The sequence below is a fragment of the Polyodon spathula genome, chromosome 18 (genome assembly GCF_017654505.1).
Source record: "Polyodon spathula isolate WHYD16114869_AA chromosome 18, ASM1765450v1, whole genome shotgun sequence".
In the NCBI taxonomy this organism is placed as follows: domain Eukaryota; kingdom Metazoa; phylum Chordata; class Actinopteri; order Acipenseriformes; family Polyodontidae; genus Polyodon; species Polyodon spathula.
Genome location: NC_054551.1, coordinates 27,150,562 through 27,167,532, shown reverse-complemented (window position 1 = coordinate 27,167,532; position 16,971 = coordinate 27,150,562). Strand labels below are relative to the sequence as shown.

Genomic DNA, 16,971 nt, shown 5'->3' with positions numbered 1-16,971 from the left:
AAATAAAAATCAATCACTGTAATTTTATTTTACCCCTTGGCGACCATCTGTTTACTCTTAACAGATTTATAAGTTTAATCTGTATCATGTGCTGATCTGTGGAATAACAACCAGAAGTGGTTTTTGAGATCACTGATAAAATGTTATTATGTTAAATATACCATTGAAGTTTTGGGATATATTTTCACGTTTCATTGGTGCAATGGGAGGGAGCACACATTATTTTTTCTGGCCTATACAAAGAAAATATTTTCAGATATACATTATATTCTTCTATATGTACATTATTAAGGTAGCATTAAGTACCTACTCACATCCTGTAGACCACAAATGTGACTTCAATTTCTGTGTATAGTTTTGTTGCATCATATACTGTGATATAAGCAATAACAATTATTACACATAAACCCATCTTGTGACATTGTTTCAAATTAAATACATCAGCATGTGTCAGCTTTATACATAGTTTCTTGCATGTGCAGTGTTTCTAAGTGTTAACATTTTAAATGTGTATATATATATATATATGCATTATATATTAGAATATTTCAAAAGCAACTGGCACCTACCTCACTTATTTACAGTATTTATGTATTGTTTATTTCTTTATGGTTTAAATCAATTTATTTTTCATATTCTACATATGTATATAAAACATGCCTGTAGATAAGTCTTTTTATACTGATGATGTATCTTATATTGAAATTATACTATCTATTTGTTGTTGATTTAAATAAATACGTTAATATACAATAATACTTTAAAACAGGGTCTGCATTTGTTCGTTAATCGTGCAAACCTCAGGGTATTCTGAATTCAAGCACTCACAGTAAACTAATTGTTAAGGAGATTTGCTGTGGAGGGTTTTGTTGTCATAACCATTTGTAATACAATTTCTTGTCATTGTTTCAGGGTAGAATTCTGACAACTAAAGAAGTTGGCTTCTTCCCAAGTGAGGTAGTAAAACCTTACTGTGTAAGTACTACTTCTTTGTTTTAGTTAACATAACAGCTTTTTTAACAAAGGAAAAGATTTCCAGGGATCCACAATGTGTTTTGTGTTGACACCCTTTTTGCATGAGAGACTCTCAGTAATCTTCCGGCTGCTATGAATAATATTTGCGCTGCTTTTGTATTTAAATGCTCTGTTAAATTTGATTTTTTAGTTATAGTATATTGTGTAATTCTGCATGTTAATGGGGTTCGTGGAAACATTAATAATAAGAAGGCAATCATTATATTGATATTGGTTGAGGTTGTTTATTGAGGGGATTTAGGCCAACTATCAGTGTATCTTTCAGCAATTTGAGTAAAAAGCATAATGATGGGAGATAATATACAATACAATTAAGAAAGCATCTATTGTGTATATACAACCATACTTAGTCTAAATATAAATCACATATGAGGAATCAAGCATTCAGCATTAAGGATTCAGTTTTATGTTAGTTCCTGGGATTTATAAAAAAGTGAATGTTTAGATTGTAGGGCGTCTCTCATCATTTTGCTCAGTTTTGCTCCACGGACCTCTCGCTCGAAGTGCACAGGATGACTTCATATACAATAAGAGATACCCTACAATTAACATAATACTGACCATGTACTGTATATACAGGTACACCGTGCATACCCCTGTTCAATTTGTAATATTCTGCATTCAACTAAATAAGGCTAGCCAATACAATAACACAGAATATAATACAATCAGGTATGAAAACCCTTTTCTCTACTTTTTTCCCTGAAGACAGTGCCAGTGTTTTCCTGTTGTTTGTAACCAAACTAGAGCTAAAATAATTAATTGTTTTATTTTTTTAAATGCAGGTTCCAAAGCCAGTGGACTATTCTGCACAGCCATGGTAGGTACAGGTTCGTATTTTGAATGAAATGTTATTTTATCTCAGCTGGACCAAATCATATACAGTAGATACAGGCATTGCGCTATTTTTTTTTCCTACAAGTCAAATGAATTAATGTCTGTCCATTCTAGTAATTTCCTGAAATTATTAAGAAATAAACGATTTGCCTCGATCAGTCAATGGAAAGTGTTTAGTTTTTTAAAGAAACAGAACCACTTCAGTGGCAAATTAATCCATAGAGAATGATGTATGCTTAATTGTTTTAGCGTAATGGCAAAACCTTGCAGTTCCACTTGAAATAATGTAGCTGATTGAAGGTTTATGGAGACTTGTGATGTGGTTGTGTTTGTGAGCCGTACTCTAGCACTCTAGCACAACACATGATGTTCTTTTCATAGGCACTAACTATGCTATATCACTGGTTTAGGCATGCATGTTTTTAAAGACTTTCCTTAGGGCATAACTTGAAAGGTAGCAGATAAGTCACATTAATTCTCTTCAAAACTAGAGATCTTCAGAAACAGTGGCTTAAATGGTGCTTATAAACCATGCCTGTAGAGTTTGTACAGTTTGTTCTTGATGTTATTATATACTGTATGCATAGCATTTGTAGGGGTGTCAAAATCTGAAATTGTGGTTTCTGAAGTGACACTGTTCACTTGTTAACAATTGCAATATGCAGTACCTTGCAGAGTTGTTTTGATGGATATTCATAGAATAAATATTGACTATTTGAGTCGTCATCAGTAGATGGTTAATACCTACAACACTACCTTGACTGGTATCTTAGATATTGTAGAGGCAATAAAAACTCGGAGAGTGTCTTTTAAAAAAAGCTCACCGTGGTTCAATGATACAACTCATAAGATGAAACATGAGGGTCATAAACTAGGACGGAGATGGCGGGAATCTAAACTACACATTCATTACATCACATGGAAGGACCACCTGGTTAAATATAGAAAGGCTCAGGCGTTGACTAGATCATCATATTCTAATTTAATTGAAACAAATAACAATAATCCTACATTTATTTTTGCTACCCTAGATAAATTAATTAATCCTTCCGCTAATAGTCCTACCGTTGACATTGTCTCCTCTCACAGCTGCAATGACTTCTTACATTTCCTTAAAAATAAAATACTAGACATCAGAAATGAGATTCCACAGACACATTCTATTAAGGAGGACTCCAGCACAATCTTACCAACTACACCTATTAGAGCTGCTATGGGAGCTTTTTATTTGATTACCTTACAGAAACTGACAGAGCTAGTTCAACATATGAGAGTTACTACATGCTCTCTTGATCCTATTTCTACAAAACTATTAAAATATATTCTTGGTGTTATTAATACCCACATTAAAAAAATTATAAGTGTTTCACTTTCCTCCGTTATAGTTCCCTCAGCTCTTAAGGTAGCTGTGGTAAAGCCTATGCTTAAGAAGAAACACAATTTGGACCCTAAAGTCCAAATTAGATAAAGTTATAGAGAGAGCTGTTGCAGTTCAATTACAAAAACGTCTAACTCTTAATGCATGTTCGTATATTCGAGATGTTTCTGCCCGGTTTTCGTGTTGCACATAACACTGAGACAGCTCTTGTCAGAGTTGTGAATGATCTGCTGATAAGCTCTGACTGGGCTTTCCATCAGTTTTAATTCTTCCAGATCTAAGTGCTGCCTTTGATACTGTAGACCATTCCATCCTACTGAATCGCTGAGGCTTTGTCCTATCCTGGTTCAAATCTTATCTTTTCTGATTTTTTTGATGGTTTCAGTTCGTCTCTTGGGGAGGTAAAATTGGCATTATCAGAAGTTGTCTGTGATGTTCCACAGGGCTCAATTCTAGGTCCCTTGCTGTTTTCATTATATGTGCTACTATCAGGTGACATTATCCACAGACACGGAGTGAACTTCCATTGCTATGCTGATGATTCCCAGCTATATTTGTACCTAAAGCCAGGAAATTCTTCTGCCGAAGTGTTATTAGCTACTTGCCTTACAGACATCAAGCATTGGATGTCACAGAATTTTCTTCAGAATTCAGATAAAACAGAGGTTATGCTAGTGGACTCACAGAACCAACTAAAAAGAAATGTGGGATTACATGAGCTCGACCCTTGCAGTGTCTCAACAAAACCTAAACTAGAAATTAAGAGTTTGGGGGTCGTCTTTGATCCTGATCTATCATTGAGACTCATATTAGGAATGTTACTAAAGTATATTTTTACCATTTGTGAAATAAAGCCAAACTTAGACCAGCTATTTCTGTATCTGATGCCAAGAGGCTAATGCATGCCTTAATTTCATCTGGAATTGATTATTGTGATACACATTCTTCTGATGTCCCAAAACATATGGTATCCGGCTTGCAGCTTGTTCAGAATACTGCTTCTAGAATTTTGACTAAAACTAGTAAAAGTGAACATATTACCCCTATTTTGGCTCCCTGTGCAGTATATAATTGATTTTAAGATTTTGCTGTTAACTTACAAGGCCCTGAATGGATTAGCACCTAGTTATTTGCAGGTGTTACTGACCCTGTATCTTCCAAAGTGCACTCTGAGATCACAGGATGCTGGGCGGCTGGTTATTCCTACGGTCAACAAAAGCAACATGGGTGGAAGAGCTTTTTTTTTTTTTGTAGAGCTCCTACATTATGGAATGCTCTGCCTTTGTTTGTCAGGGAAGCTAAGGCTAAAAACACACTAAAATGGCTTTCTTATCTTGGGGTTTAATGTAACTTAAAAATTGCAGTTGTATGTGTGACATGCTATACAAATGTATTGTGGTTTGTTCTTTTTTTCTGCTATGTACTAAAGAGGGCTTTGTGATGCTTTTGTATCAAAAGCGCTACATAAATGCAATTAAAAAAATACATAAATAAGTATTTATCGAAAACATGGTTTTAACTCACCAGTGCCTCCTGGTGGCAATGTTCTGTAAACTGTGGTTTACCACCTGAATACAGAATACAGTGATAGCTGTAAGGATGTGTTGCTATTCAGGTTTGGAATCAGGGCTGCGTTTGTTAAAATCTCCACTAGGTGGTGTTGGAGTGATGAAGTAGTCATGGAAGTCCAGGAAAGGCGTATTAAGAACTTTCATCCAAACTGCACTAAACGTAATGAATCTGCATATGAAGTTGTATTCAGCTGTTTCATTTATATCATATTCATTTTATTTATATTGTTGCCGCGCATAGTACTAACTTTCTTCTATATATTTGACCAAAAAGTGTATACATGTATTTCATGCAGGTTTGCTGGACCAATGGAAAGATTACAGGCGGAAATGGAACTCATGAACAGAGGCAACAGCACGTACCTTGTGAGACACAGAAGTAAAGAATGCACTGAATATGCTGTTAGTATTAAGTAAGTGTGTTTGTCATGCAGATAATTAATTGTGCTTCTAGCGCATTATTAAATGAAGAAGTTGCGTACAGCTTCTGAATTTAAATATAGACAACCCAGAACAGGTTGCGAATTCAAGATGGTGTGGTCTAGCCTGTTTGTTTAAAATGTTTGTGTTGAAAATTAATATTATGATAATCATGTATACTGGAAACAGGTGTTCTTTTTAATTAGTAGTTTTAGTTTCCTAATTACATATAAGGTTGGCGACCTCTTTTTTTCACTAGATTCTTCCTTGATTGTCTCGTCGCTGTTTTATTCTTAAAATATAATGCATGTGTAAGTGATTAGCACTGTGTATGAGTTAAATGCATAATTTTGCAATGTTCAAAGAGTAGGATGTTTCCAAACGTGTCTGTTTTTTAAAATATTTATTTAATTGTTTATTTATTTTACTATGTGCTGGCCCTTATGAAATAAATACTGTACTGTATATATTGCAGGAAAATGTGGATTCATATTGTATATGCAATTTATTGTAGATTACCAACTATATTGAACAACACATTTCATATACATCATACATGTGTTCATACATGTAAAAAAGCAGGGGTTATTTGTCTTATATCTGTTGTCAGGTTGGCCTTATTGCAGCAAACAGTTTTACCTGTTACCTTTAATACAGATTCATTAGCTCATCATGCAATCTTAGCAGTTACGGTTTTAATGAAAGCGGGCTATTAGATTCAGCATTGCTACCAAATAGTATCTGGGTTTAACATTTGAATTTAAATCTAGCTTTACATTTTCAGAATAGACTTAGATGTTATTTGTGCATGTCATTTCATAGTCAAAGTTCAGTGATTAAAATGAGGTGCACACATTGCTAAATTAAGCTTTGACATTTCAGTTTATAAGAGGCACGTCAATGGATTTGTATAGACAGCATGGATTAGAGGTATTATTAGGGAGCTTACTCATCAGACATCTGATAAGAACATCATTTTCTCTGAAGATCTATAAAGAAATGAACATCAGAGAACTGGCAAAGAATGAAACGAAGAGTAATTTGATAGGAGCGACTATATGACCAGAGCGTATGGCTTTCCAATTAGCCATTCAGGGAACGATCCATTGCAGGGCGTCAGATTTACATCTTCAGCTCTGTCTGTACAGTTTCTTAATGAGATCCTCGACTGCTATTGACGTTGCCGTACATTTTGTGTCAAAAAAATTACCTATGCCTTATTGCCCTGGTTTGCCCGAAGGTCAGTTCTGATTTTAAAGCTGTCACCAGCAAATTACGTTCTTAACTTATTCATTGCCCACAGGTATAACAACGATGTGAAGCACATCAAGATTTTAACAAAGGATGTGCTTTTCTACATTGCAGAGAACAAGAAGTTCAAAAGTCTGTTAGTAAGTATAAATATGCTTGCACTAGCTGTTATGTTGTGTCATTGTTTCTTTGAGAACTGTTTTTTTATTTTTTGTCTTGATCAGTGGTGCTTAACTTTACGTATTGTTTGATCAACAGGAGCTAATAGAGTACTACAAGCACCACTCCTTAAAGGAAGGGTTTCGGAGTCTAGACACAACTCTGCAGTTTCCATATAAAGAATCAGAGAACGCACTCATGCACAGGGGAAACAGAACGGGCAGCAACTGTGAGTATGGTAGCATGTACTTCTAGACTGTACTGTAAGTGCCGTGTTTCCATTAGACACACACTTCGCTTCCCGTGAAAGTCACATGTCTCTCTTTTCCTGTATTTCCCTTTGAATCACATTTCCACTGACCCGTTGAGTTTTCTCCTGTTTCTTTGCTGTTAGTGGCTTTGAGCTTATTTGATTATAACACAAATTATTTTATTTTTACACTGATAACACTTCTTTCTATTGCCTATTTTTCATATTTGACCCTAGGGGCAAAAGAGTCCCTGGGCTGTAATCAATGAACCGTAACAGCTTTTGACAAATCCTTCTACAGTGTTAATTTACAGCATATAATTGAGAATGTACTTATTCTAACACCAACAATGTAATTGAGGGACTATTTCTGGCATCCCAAAAATATTCAGAAACTCATTATTTAGTAATTAATGCACTTAATTAATTGGTGCAAAAGTAACATCTGGTATAATTAAATTGACCAATTACTCTCAATTGAGGAGTAATATACAGTATTTATTTGAAGGTTGCTTAATATATATATATATATATATATATATATAATATATATATATATATATATATATATATATATATATATATATATATATATATAAAATGTTTTTTAGCGTTTAAACTGTTGGAGGAGGAATGAGGATTCTAAGAGCAGTACAGGTAGAAATTTTTAGTCTCACACAGAATTTATGACGCATTGTAATAAGCACTAAGCCATGATTTTATTCTCTGTCTCTACACATTTCACTGAGCAGAATATTTTTAGGTTTGCTGAAGGTCATATGCCAAATACACAGTTTGTATAAATTACAAAGCAGCCTGTGTCTCAGTGTAGATGTATGCCATGCAGATTTGATATAGTATGTGCTGCTTTAAAAAGGGAAATGAAAGGCAAGTGGATTTCTTTTTAGATTCCTAATCAAAGCAAAGCTAGTTAAGCTGTTTAGCACTTGAGCCATGGCATGGCATATACAAATGTCAAAAGGCTTTATTTCTAATCATAACTGTGTCACAGGCTTTGTTGCATGAAGTAAAAGTGGAGGTTACAACAATCTGCTCAGTTTTGCTTGTTAAATGGGATGCAACATATTCAGTTTTTTATATTCCACACCCATCATCCCTTTTTGTTATCATTTCCACTTACAATGTATATCTGGTGGAGAGATTATTTATAAGAACTTGATTGTGGACTTCTGTCCCAGAATGAATGAATCTGCCATAGGCAAATCAGACCACATAGGGCCAAAAGCTGCAAGTTACCTTTGTCAAATTTTTGAAGTGCTAGCACTACTAAATAAATTTGTTTTATATATATATATATATATATATATATATATATATATATATATATATATATATATATAAAAACATTTTTAAACATTTTTATCAGTTTGCAGTACTGCTGGGATGGTAATTGGTATGATAATTCTATGATATTTAAAATAGATTTAAAATTCACATTTTGTATTTATAAATAACCAGCAAACTTGGTAACAAATTTAGACAAGAAGCTTCTGTTAGTGTCTTTGTGTTATAATTCTCATAGTTATAACAATTCCTCAAGTACCGTCTTTGTCAGACCGTAACTTTGAGAAAGACACTTCTGGAGAAAGCGTTCGTCTAATTATAACATTTAACTTCCCTGGTAAACTGAAGTGGCCCCATAATTAATATAACTAAATGGGAAAATGTACTTCATAAATATCACACAGCACATTTCAGCAGAAAAGGTGTTCTTTGATGGATGGTATACCACGGCAAGACTTTCTCAGTAGCACTGTGTGGTCCTGAATAAGTGCATGCAGTAGCTAGATCTATTTTAGATGCACTGTATAATATCAAAAATGTCATACGTCATGGGCATTTAAACTTGTGACATGCTTAATATTCTTACTGAATGCAATGAATTATCTTCACGTAAGACAGACTAAATGTTAACCTGCAAAGGCATGTATTAGGTTTGTTACAGCTTAGAGGTATGTGCAGCGTTTGTAAGTGGATGTGAGTGTCAACAAGCTAAAATGTTGGTTATGTACCTACTTACTGTTTGTGCACAAAGTGTGTTCTTTACAGTAGATTATGAGTTATTTTGTAATACCTTAGCAAGTGTATTTTCAAACACTATAATTAGGCGTTTATCATTGTATCTGATAGGAAAGCTTTCTGTGTCAACTGTATTTTATTAGCCCTTCAGTTAATATTTAAACTTTTCTTTGCTTATCTTTGTTCTCTTTCACTCTTAAGCCCCATTGCTCTGTGGGTTTTCTATCGCCACTCCTCCAGGTTACAGCTTTGTCCCCCCTTCCTCTGCTCCTTTCTGGTCAGGTACTGATTTATACTTCCTTCAGTCGCATTTCTTTGCAAACTGAGTATACTTGACAGGTTGTGGTTGAGCACAGCTTAAACTAGTTACTGCTTTCCGCCACTCTGTTTGGCAAATATTGCATTTTGTGACCTTCATATAAAATGTATTTTAAAGTGTAAATTCCTCAATTAGATTTAAATGAAAAAAAAAGTAGAAAAAAAAATTAAATTAAGCTCTTTATTGTACAGTTTTTATTCATATTTCGTAAATTAAAGCTTTTTTTTTTGTTAAATAATTACTACAGTATGTTACAGGATAAAAGTAAAGTGGATTTGATAACATGAGCTTAAAAGAGAGATTAATGAACATAAATCAGAAACTCCAGTGACAACTGGCATGTAGAATAAGATGGGTTTCCAAATGATAGTGTTACACATCACCACGTGTTGCTACAACTGTTTAAATAACGTACCTCTAATTGTTCTTTTTATTGTTAACATCCTGACAACTTCTTATACTTAGAACTTTAAAGTCTGTTTAAAAGCTCTTTTCAAAATGGCCGCTCTAGTGCACTGATAATGTAAGGATTATTGCCCACATTGTCAAACAGGTAACACAGCAATAACGAGGATGTGTTATGGAACAGAAAAGCCAGAGCACTTGTTATGTTTTTTTTTTAAACCGCTTTTCGAGCAGTGACTTAGAGGACAAATCTGTCTGCTTTACTTATTTTCTTTTACGTTTTAACATAAATTAGATTAAAACAGGTAGAGGTTTCTGTAAGCTACAATATTCAGTGTTTCTCAGTATGAAACTAGGTACATATAAAACAATTTCCCTAACCACTGTTCACTATTGGAACAATCAGTCTATCTACATGGGAACATCCAATATGAGCATGATTTCAGGTTGTTAAGATTATGTGCATACTCAGTGGGCTTCCATCATTAGGTGTGTCCTTTAACTTTGTCTTTAAGCTTGTCATAAAAGGGCCTTGGCTATATCCTGTGGTTTTACAAAATGTGTGCTGCAGGTGGTTGAGTGTGAGCTACCTAATGTTTTTGATTACCAGCAAAGAGCATAGGAAGTTAACACACGTCTTAAAACTGTTTTTTTACGTTGTGTCTTACAAAAACATAATGTATGTTGTAACAAGAACCAGGAGGTCAATATCCTTTTCACTCAAACAATATAGTACAGAATCTAAAATAGTATGCTTTTGTACTTGGTACCAATTTAGAATGGGCATGAAATGTAATGGAATAACATCTCCTTAGCCAATACGTTGTATTGGATATCAATGAAATATCTGCTATTTTTGTAAACGTTTGATAGCATGTTTTAAAAGGACCCAACTAGTACAACTTAGATTGTAACTCTGGTTTGATTTAATACACTAGGTACAGTAGTTGCAGTGCTGAAAAGATCCCTTCACTGTGTTACATGTCTGTTTAAGTCATCTTGTATTCTCTGAAGTAATGAGTTTTATACTCTTGTATTTTTCAGTGTTTACTCCCAAAGTAATTGGTATTGCAATAGCCCGGTATGACTTCAGCCCCAGAGACATGAGAGAGCTTTCGTTACTGGAAGGAGACATGGTAAAGATCTACACCAAAACGGGAGCGAATGGCTGGTGGAGAGGGGAGGCTAATGGCAAGGCAAGGCTTCACTTCACCTCTGGGAAAATGTTTCATAAGAGCCTTTTAGTCATTCTGTAACCAGTGCAATGTTTGTGGGCTAAAGGGGTTGGCAAGCCAAGTGGAGCAATATACAATACACTTGATGATTGCAACCCCAGATCACCAGAACTATTATAGATAATAGTAATAAAAATAATAAAGACATCAAAAGGAATAAGAAAAACCATACAGCTCATTTTAGGAAAAAAAAAAGAGTTTACAACAGCTTACAGTTGACCAGCTGACAATGTGTAAACATGTTCCAACAATGGATCTACTGTTAATACAAGATAACATACTGATGTAATTTATTAAATAATGTATGTTCTACAAGCAGGATGTTGTTTTCAATATGTTCAAAACATGAACCAGTTTTATTTCAACTTTTCTGTTGTTTCACAGGTCAAATTTATAATACTAGACTTGATGGTTTAATATAATGTAAATAATGCAATTCTAAAATATAATAGATATAATTTATGCAGAATTGGTACAGAATTATACGCTATAATAACTCATATGAACCAGTGTTGCGTGGCTTCTCTAACAAACTGAACAACCAATATGAAAAAAAGTGCATTGCATTGTCTTACAGTCCTCAACAGCATTACCCCTTATCACAGAACATTTTATAATTTTATAATTTAGTATTTTATTTTTTGGGTGGGATTGAGTTGGATAAGCAACTTGAGCTATAGTTTTAGATATAGTCTTGAGGGCTCCTTTTTTGTTTTATTTTTTTTGGATGAGTGGGCAGCAACAGCTTTATTTCTAAGTGAGCAGTTGTAGGTTGAGTGCTTTGCAGCAAAATTGAGCCACCACAGAGTAAGTGACCTCAGCATTAGTGAGAGGTCAGTGGCAGAGCTCCTACTACTATACTTAGCCACAAGTGCACTGATAAATAAAAAGAAAGGTGGAGGGAACACATCTTTTTATTTCAGTGGTAAATGACATTGTACCCTTATTGTCAGCCCACGGATATGAGCTGTCAGTGAATCAGATAATAGAGGGTGCAGTCAAAGTAGGGTTGTGATGGACTGCTGCTAGATGTCATTACCCCAGCATAGCTGCAGCAATCAGATTTGGTAACCCAACACGATAACCACTCTGCCTAATGTACTGTGAAGTATACCTCGTCTGACCTTCTACTCTCTGAAGAGCCAACTAGTTTGCTTTTGTCACTAAGTTATTGCTTGGTTTTGACAGGTCTTGAAGCAGTACTTGTCCTCTGTCTAAAGTGATGTGATTTCTTTCCCCTGTGAATTTCAGGTGGGGTGGTTTCCATCTACGTATGTCGAAGAGGAGGAAGAATAAATCAATAAGTGAATAAATAAGGAACCAGCCGGGTGCCACTGTATCAAAATATCAGCATGGGCCACCGTGAATTGTGGACTCCTGTCTGTCCAAAACCTTGCTAATAGAATGTTGGGAATTCTCCACACAAGCTTGTGTTGACAGATTAATGGCTTGCCTGCAGCTTTACAAGCAAGAGCCTGCCAGTCTACTGTCAGTAAGGACCAGTTCAGAGGGAGAACCTCTCCCTCCCAAAAGAACTTCAAAGTACAGACAGCTTTCGTCTTCTTGTCACTCTTCTTGCCAGTACACATTGTGAGCTCGGCTGCTGGTAAATATTTAAATACATCTCCATCCCCAGCTGAGGTTCTCCTTGATGAGTCGCGGAAGTCCGGAGCTGTTTAGTTTTGCCTTGCGTATCGTTTCCCATTCTGACCTTCCTGGTGTCCTACAGGAACTTACCTGCATTATTATTGATGTCTTTATCAGTGGCTGTCCTTCTCAAAGTGAAGGCTGTAAGAATATAGGCATTGCATCACATCACCCCTTTCCGCACAGATTACAATCACTACTTTGCAAATAACAATCACGATACGGTTACAGTGTAAAGCATAAAGGAACAGAAAAAAATCAGCGCTACACAAGAATAATTGATGCGTCTTTCCTGTTCAAACAAAATGCAATTTTTTTGCAGTTGGCTTATCTCAACAGACATTTTTTTAGTTGTCACTCTTTGTTTCTTTGAGCTACGGACAGTACCAGTAAATGCGTTATGCCTGTATGCCTGTAGTTTTAACTGAAATATTAATTATAGATTAATTATAGTTTGGCAGCAGCTCACATGTATGTGATGGCTATGCTCCTTTCATGGCCTGTGCTGGCTGCAGCAAAAATGATATATTCAAGTAAACCACTTACCCTTTTACTCCTAATACATGTTTGTTCCAGCAGAATATTTGCAAGCTTGTTCATCTAAACATGGTAAACTGTTACTGATTAAGATAGACGCTAATTTCAGTGATAACACTGATGAAGCATTGGTTGAAACATGTGTCTTCTGTTTATTCTAGTTTTATCTCAAAGATACAGCTTGGTGAGACTCAACCTTAACTGGACTTAAAGAACCTGCACAATACTAACACTGAAAGTACAAAAGCAGTCAGTGGTATTTGTAAAACAATTCTGTTATACAATAAAAAACACACATTTTGTTTTTGAAAACAAAAAAAATGCACAGTGGTTTACATATATGTCAAATGCATGGTCTTATATTTGTTTTTTCTTTTTTTTTTTTTAAACAAAAAATATGCTAGGTGATGCAAGAGTTGTGTCTTGCACTGTGTTGTACTGGTATTGCATATTGTATATTTACTAAAGCACAGCAGTAATACTGTCTGCTTATCCAAAAGTAAAAATATCCCACTTGTTATTTACAAGGGAAAGGATCCAAACAATCTCTGTATTTTTTTTAACAGTATGCACTCAGGGAACTTCCTTCATTGCATTGTCAAAAAACATTATTATAAGGAAGTCACATACTGGAGTTAAGAAATCTTCAACGATGTAGATGTGTACATTTGCAATGCCATTTTTTGTGTACAGTGTTCAAGTATGCAGGACTGGTTCTCCAAAAGCTGGTCCAAATATTCTTCTTGCACTAAGTATTATCAGCCATATTACTGTATGTATGGATTTGTATATAAAATAGTTTTTTATTTCTTAATTTTGGGAGATATTTTTGTTACATTAGATTAACTATATTGGAAATGTCCAAGTTTCAGGTTGTATTTGAGAAGTTCACTGTTTTCTAAAACTTCAGGTGGCGTTATACCTTACTGACCAGTAGATGTCAGCATTAAAGGATTTTATGTTATTAACTTCAATGTAATTTTCATGGGCTTATTTTGAGCTGTTCCCAGTGCTAGTGGTGTTAGACATAACTGTGCTAGCATTGTACTTTGTGTAGTGTATAACACCGTCATCCCTTTTCATAACTTGTTCCAATGCAATGTTTGCCCCACAAAACAAAAATAAACCTAAATAACTAGACACCACTCAGTGTCATTTAATCATTTAAAAAGTATGCAGTATAAGTGGTATGCTTTGACTTCAAAACTGCTGTAATACATTATATCATGGTGCATATATTGCACAGGAGCAAAATCCAAGTGAATCTAGCCCAGATATTGCTTATTTACCTGTAAGCCAATAGATTGTTCCCTGCAGAAAATGAAGTTCATAAAATGTGCAAATTATTATTGTAGGACTTCTGAGTAAATCCTGAAGTATGCCATGAGAAACAAAAATATGCTTCATAAACTAGAATAATTCCTATGACTGTTTCACTCTGATGCCAAAGACATGTGTATATTTACTTAAATTGATGACCCTGGAAACCTGCAATGTTGTACTGCAATCTGAGATTGTTTTATTGTGTACTGATGTACCATAGTGTACAAATGTATATATTGCATAATAAACTGTATATTGCTTACTTCTTATTACAGGCTTGTCAGTGGTGGTTTGTTCTTTGTTTGTTAACAACTTTTAAAATGATCAAAAGGTCTTTTTTTTTCAAAATAATGCATAGTGTATTTATTTTATTTTATATAATCAGTGCATGTGGGAAAAAGATGTTCAGGGGTATATGGATTTATGAAAAATGATCCAGCATGAAAACACAAACTGTCTTCCTGTTGCAGTAACTGAATAATAGACTTCTTTCTGTCTGCACACTTGAACATGATAAGACACATGCAGCGGTTATAGAAAGTACTGATTGTTCAATCTTGCCTTGTTAGCGCTCTCACTCAATTGTGAGTGCAGTTTTGATTTGAACAGTACTTTAACAAAGTGTAGTCAGCCAGCTGCAGAACTGTGTTTTCCACAAACCTTCAAGGCATTCAGGCATAAATGTGCTCCTGTCAGTTTTTATTGCCCCGATAATCAACTTGCTCAAATCATCCTCTTTTAAAAAATCATTGAATTTAGCTGCAGGAAATAAAATTCAAAACAGCCTTATTGAAACTCAAACCAAACGGAGTGTTAAATGCACTGTGAACAATATCATACCAGGACCAGATTGTTTGAAAACAGAAAGCATTCTGAATGCTTGTGCAAAACTGCAGATGAAATGAGACGTGTACTTTGACACAAGCGTTGTATTCACATCTCTTGTGAATAAAACCAGAGATTACTGTTACCTCCCTTATTTTAATCCAGTAAATTACCATTTTTAGATCTGAAACCTTTGTCTACACTGCTTGTTTTGAGTGAAAGAGTGAGATGGGTATTTTGACTTTATGCATTAGTGGTAGCTTATCCCATACAATATTTGTCACCCTTGAATTAATCACTCCACAGCAGCCTGCTCTGGATTTGCTGTCTGTGCTTCCCACAGTTGAAATCTAAAACTGTCGAGTAAATGCATTTAAAAATGGAGCCACTTGACAATTTCTCAAATTCCCAATTGTCTGTTTCTGCCTGTGGCAAGCAGGGCATTTCAGGATTCAATAAAACAAATACCTTATCTGAACCTTATCTAAGTGTGCAAGCTTCACCCAGACCATGCTGTCCTAACAAATACTGATTTCATTCAAAATACTGTACACATTTCTCTATTGATTTTGTGACCTGCTTGAACAACAATGTAGTCCTGGAAATAATATTTTTTGCAATCCAGATTTTGAATAAAAAGCTCAGATACCAAAGTATAAATCTCATAGGAGTATTAAAAACTTACACTTAAACTGACAGTATTTAATCTATTTTCACAGAGAAAAAGAATATAGCTACTTTAGTAATACACTTTAGTCTTTTGTTCTGATTGAAAAATGTTTGCCTATTTTCGACAAGAAACAGACTAGTAAGAAACAAAAACAGTACTGTTTGTCTCTATATCTTTGCATATAACGCACATTAATATACATTATGTAGAGATATTAAAGCTATATGGCTGTTAAACCAACCGTTTTTCTGGTTATTTGTGCACAGTCCCATGGGTTTCTACTTCTGCCTCCCATTCTCTTTCTGTTTCATTTGTCATTTTGAAATCTGTTGTTGTCAGCTATTCTGTCCCTCCTTACTTCATGGCTCAAGTGCTTATCGAAGACAGATTCAGCTTCTTTATTGTACCTTTATTTGTCTAATATGGCATGGTGGTTCTGGCTCAGTAATTAGGTTTCCAGTTATTTCTGCACTGCTTCATGATAACCTGCTAATTTTCCCTTGGCCTTGCGTATTCCCGTAAGGAACTCGTCTTATTCATTAAATCTGCATTTCCGTGCTGTGTATGTTATCTTTAGCAATTCCGTTCTGCTGGTACTGATATTCTGTCTATTGTATTTACAGGCTTCCAATCTATCAGGTTAAATGCTGGTTGGGTAAAAACATGTGCATGAGCTTATCAGATTGAAGTTCACATGCTTCCCTAGGTCTGCACCATCACTGTGATGCAAATGTAGAGACCCAACTGAATACCATAATACAAGTACAGGGAAGGCATGTTACATCTCTGATAACCCCTGTTAGGTTAAATAAAGGCATCATATAACTGCACAATTAATGTTTTAAGATGGGACTTGGTAAATGTCATGGTTTTTGGTTATCCATGTTTATCCATCTGAAAATCAACTGTAATGCATATATTGTAATGTAGCCTATTCTTAAAATACATGCTAAGATTCTGCAAGGCTGCAATCAGACTGTACAGTTATACCATGCTCTTTTAAATTTACTATAAGTTGCAACATTAACAGTTTTTGCACTGGTTTAGAAACTATACTGTTGCAAAGAGA

The 16,971-nt window shown here is 34.9% G+C and overlaps 1 protein-coding gene across 2 annotated transcripts in view; it reads left to right on the top strand.

Annotated features, from left to right (window-relative positions):
- The window catches only part of LOC121330988 (guanine nucleotide exchange factor VAV3-like), a 68,574-nt gene extending 53,922 nt beyond the window's left edge, over positions 1–14,652 (top strand). The window contains exons 21-28 of one of the 2 annotated variants that reach the window (XM_041278049.1): positions 913–975; positions 1,821–1,855; positions 5,118–5,234; positions 6,545–6,632; positions 6,751–6,880; positions 9,143–9,223; positions 10,710–10,861; positions 12,152–14,652. In XM_041278049.1, coding sequence (XP_041133983.1) covers positions 913–975; positions 1,821–1,855; positions 5,118–5,234; positions 6,545–6,632; positions 6,751–6,880; positions 9,143–9,223; positions 10,710–10,861; positions 12,152–12,196 — 711 coding nt within the window. In that variant the 3' untranslated portion in view covers positions 12,197–14,652. The remainder of the gene's footprint in view (positions 1–912; positions 976–1,820; positions 1,856–5,117; positions 5,235–6,544; positions 6,633–6,750; positions 6,881–9,142; positions 9,224–10,709; positions 10,862–12,151) is intronic. The other variant, XM_041278050.1, reaches the window with a different exon arrangement.
- The last annotated feature ends 2,319 nt before the right edge of the window (positions 14,653–16,971 follow it).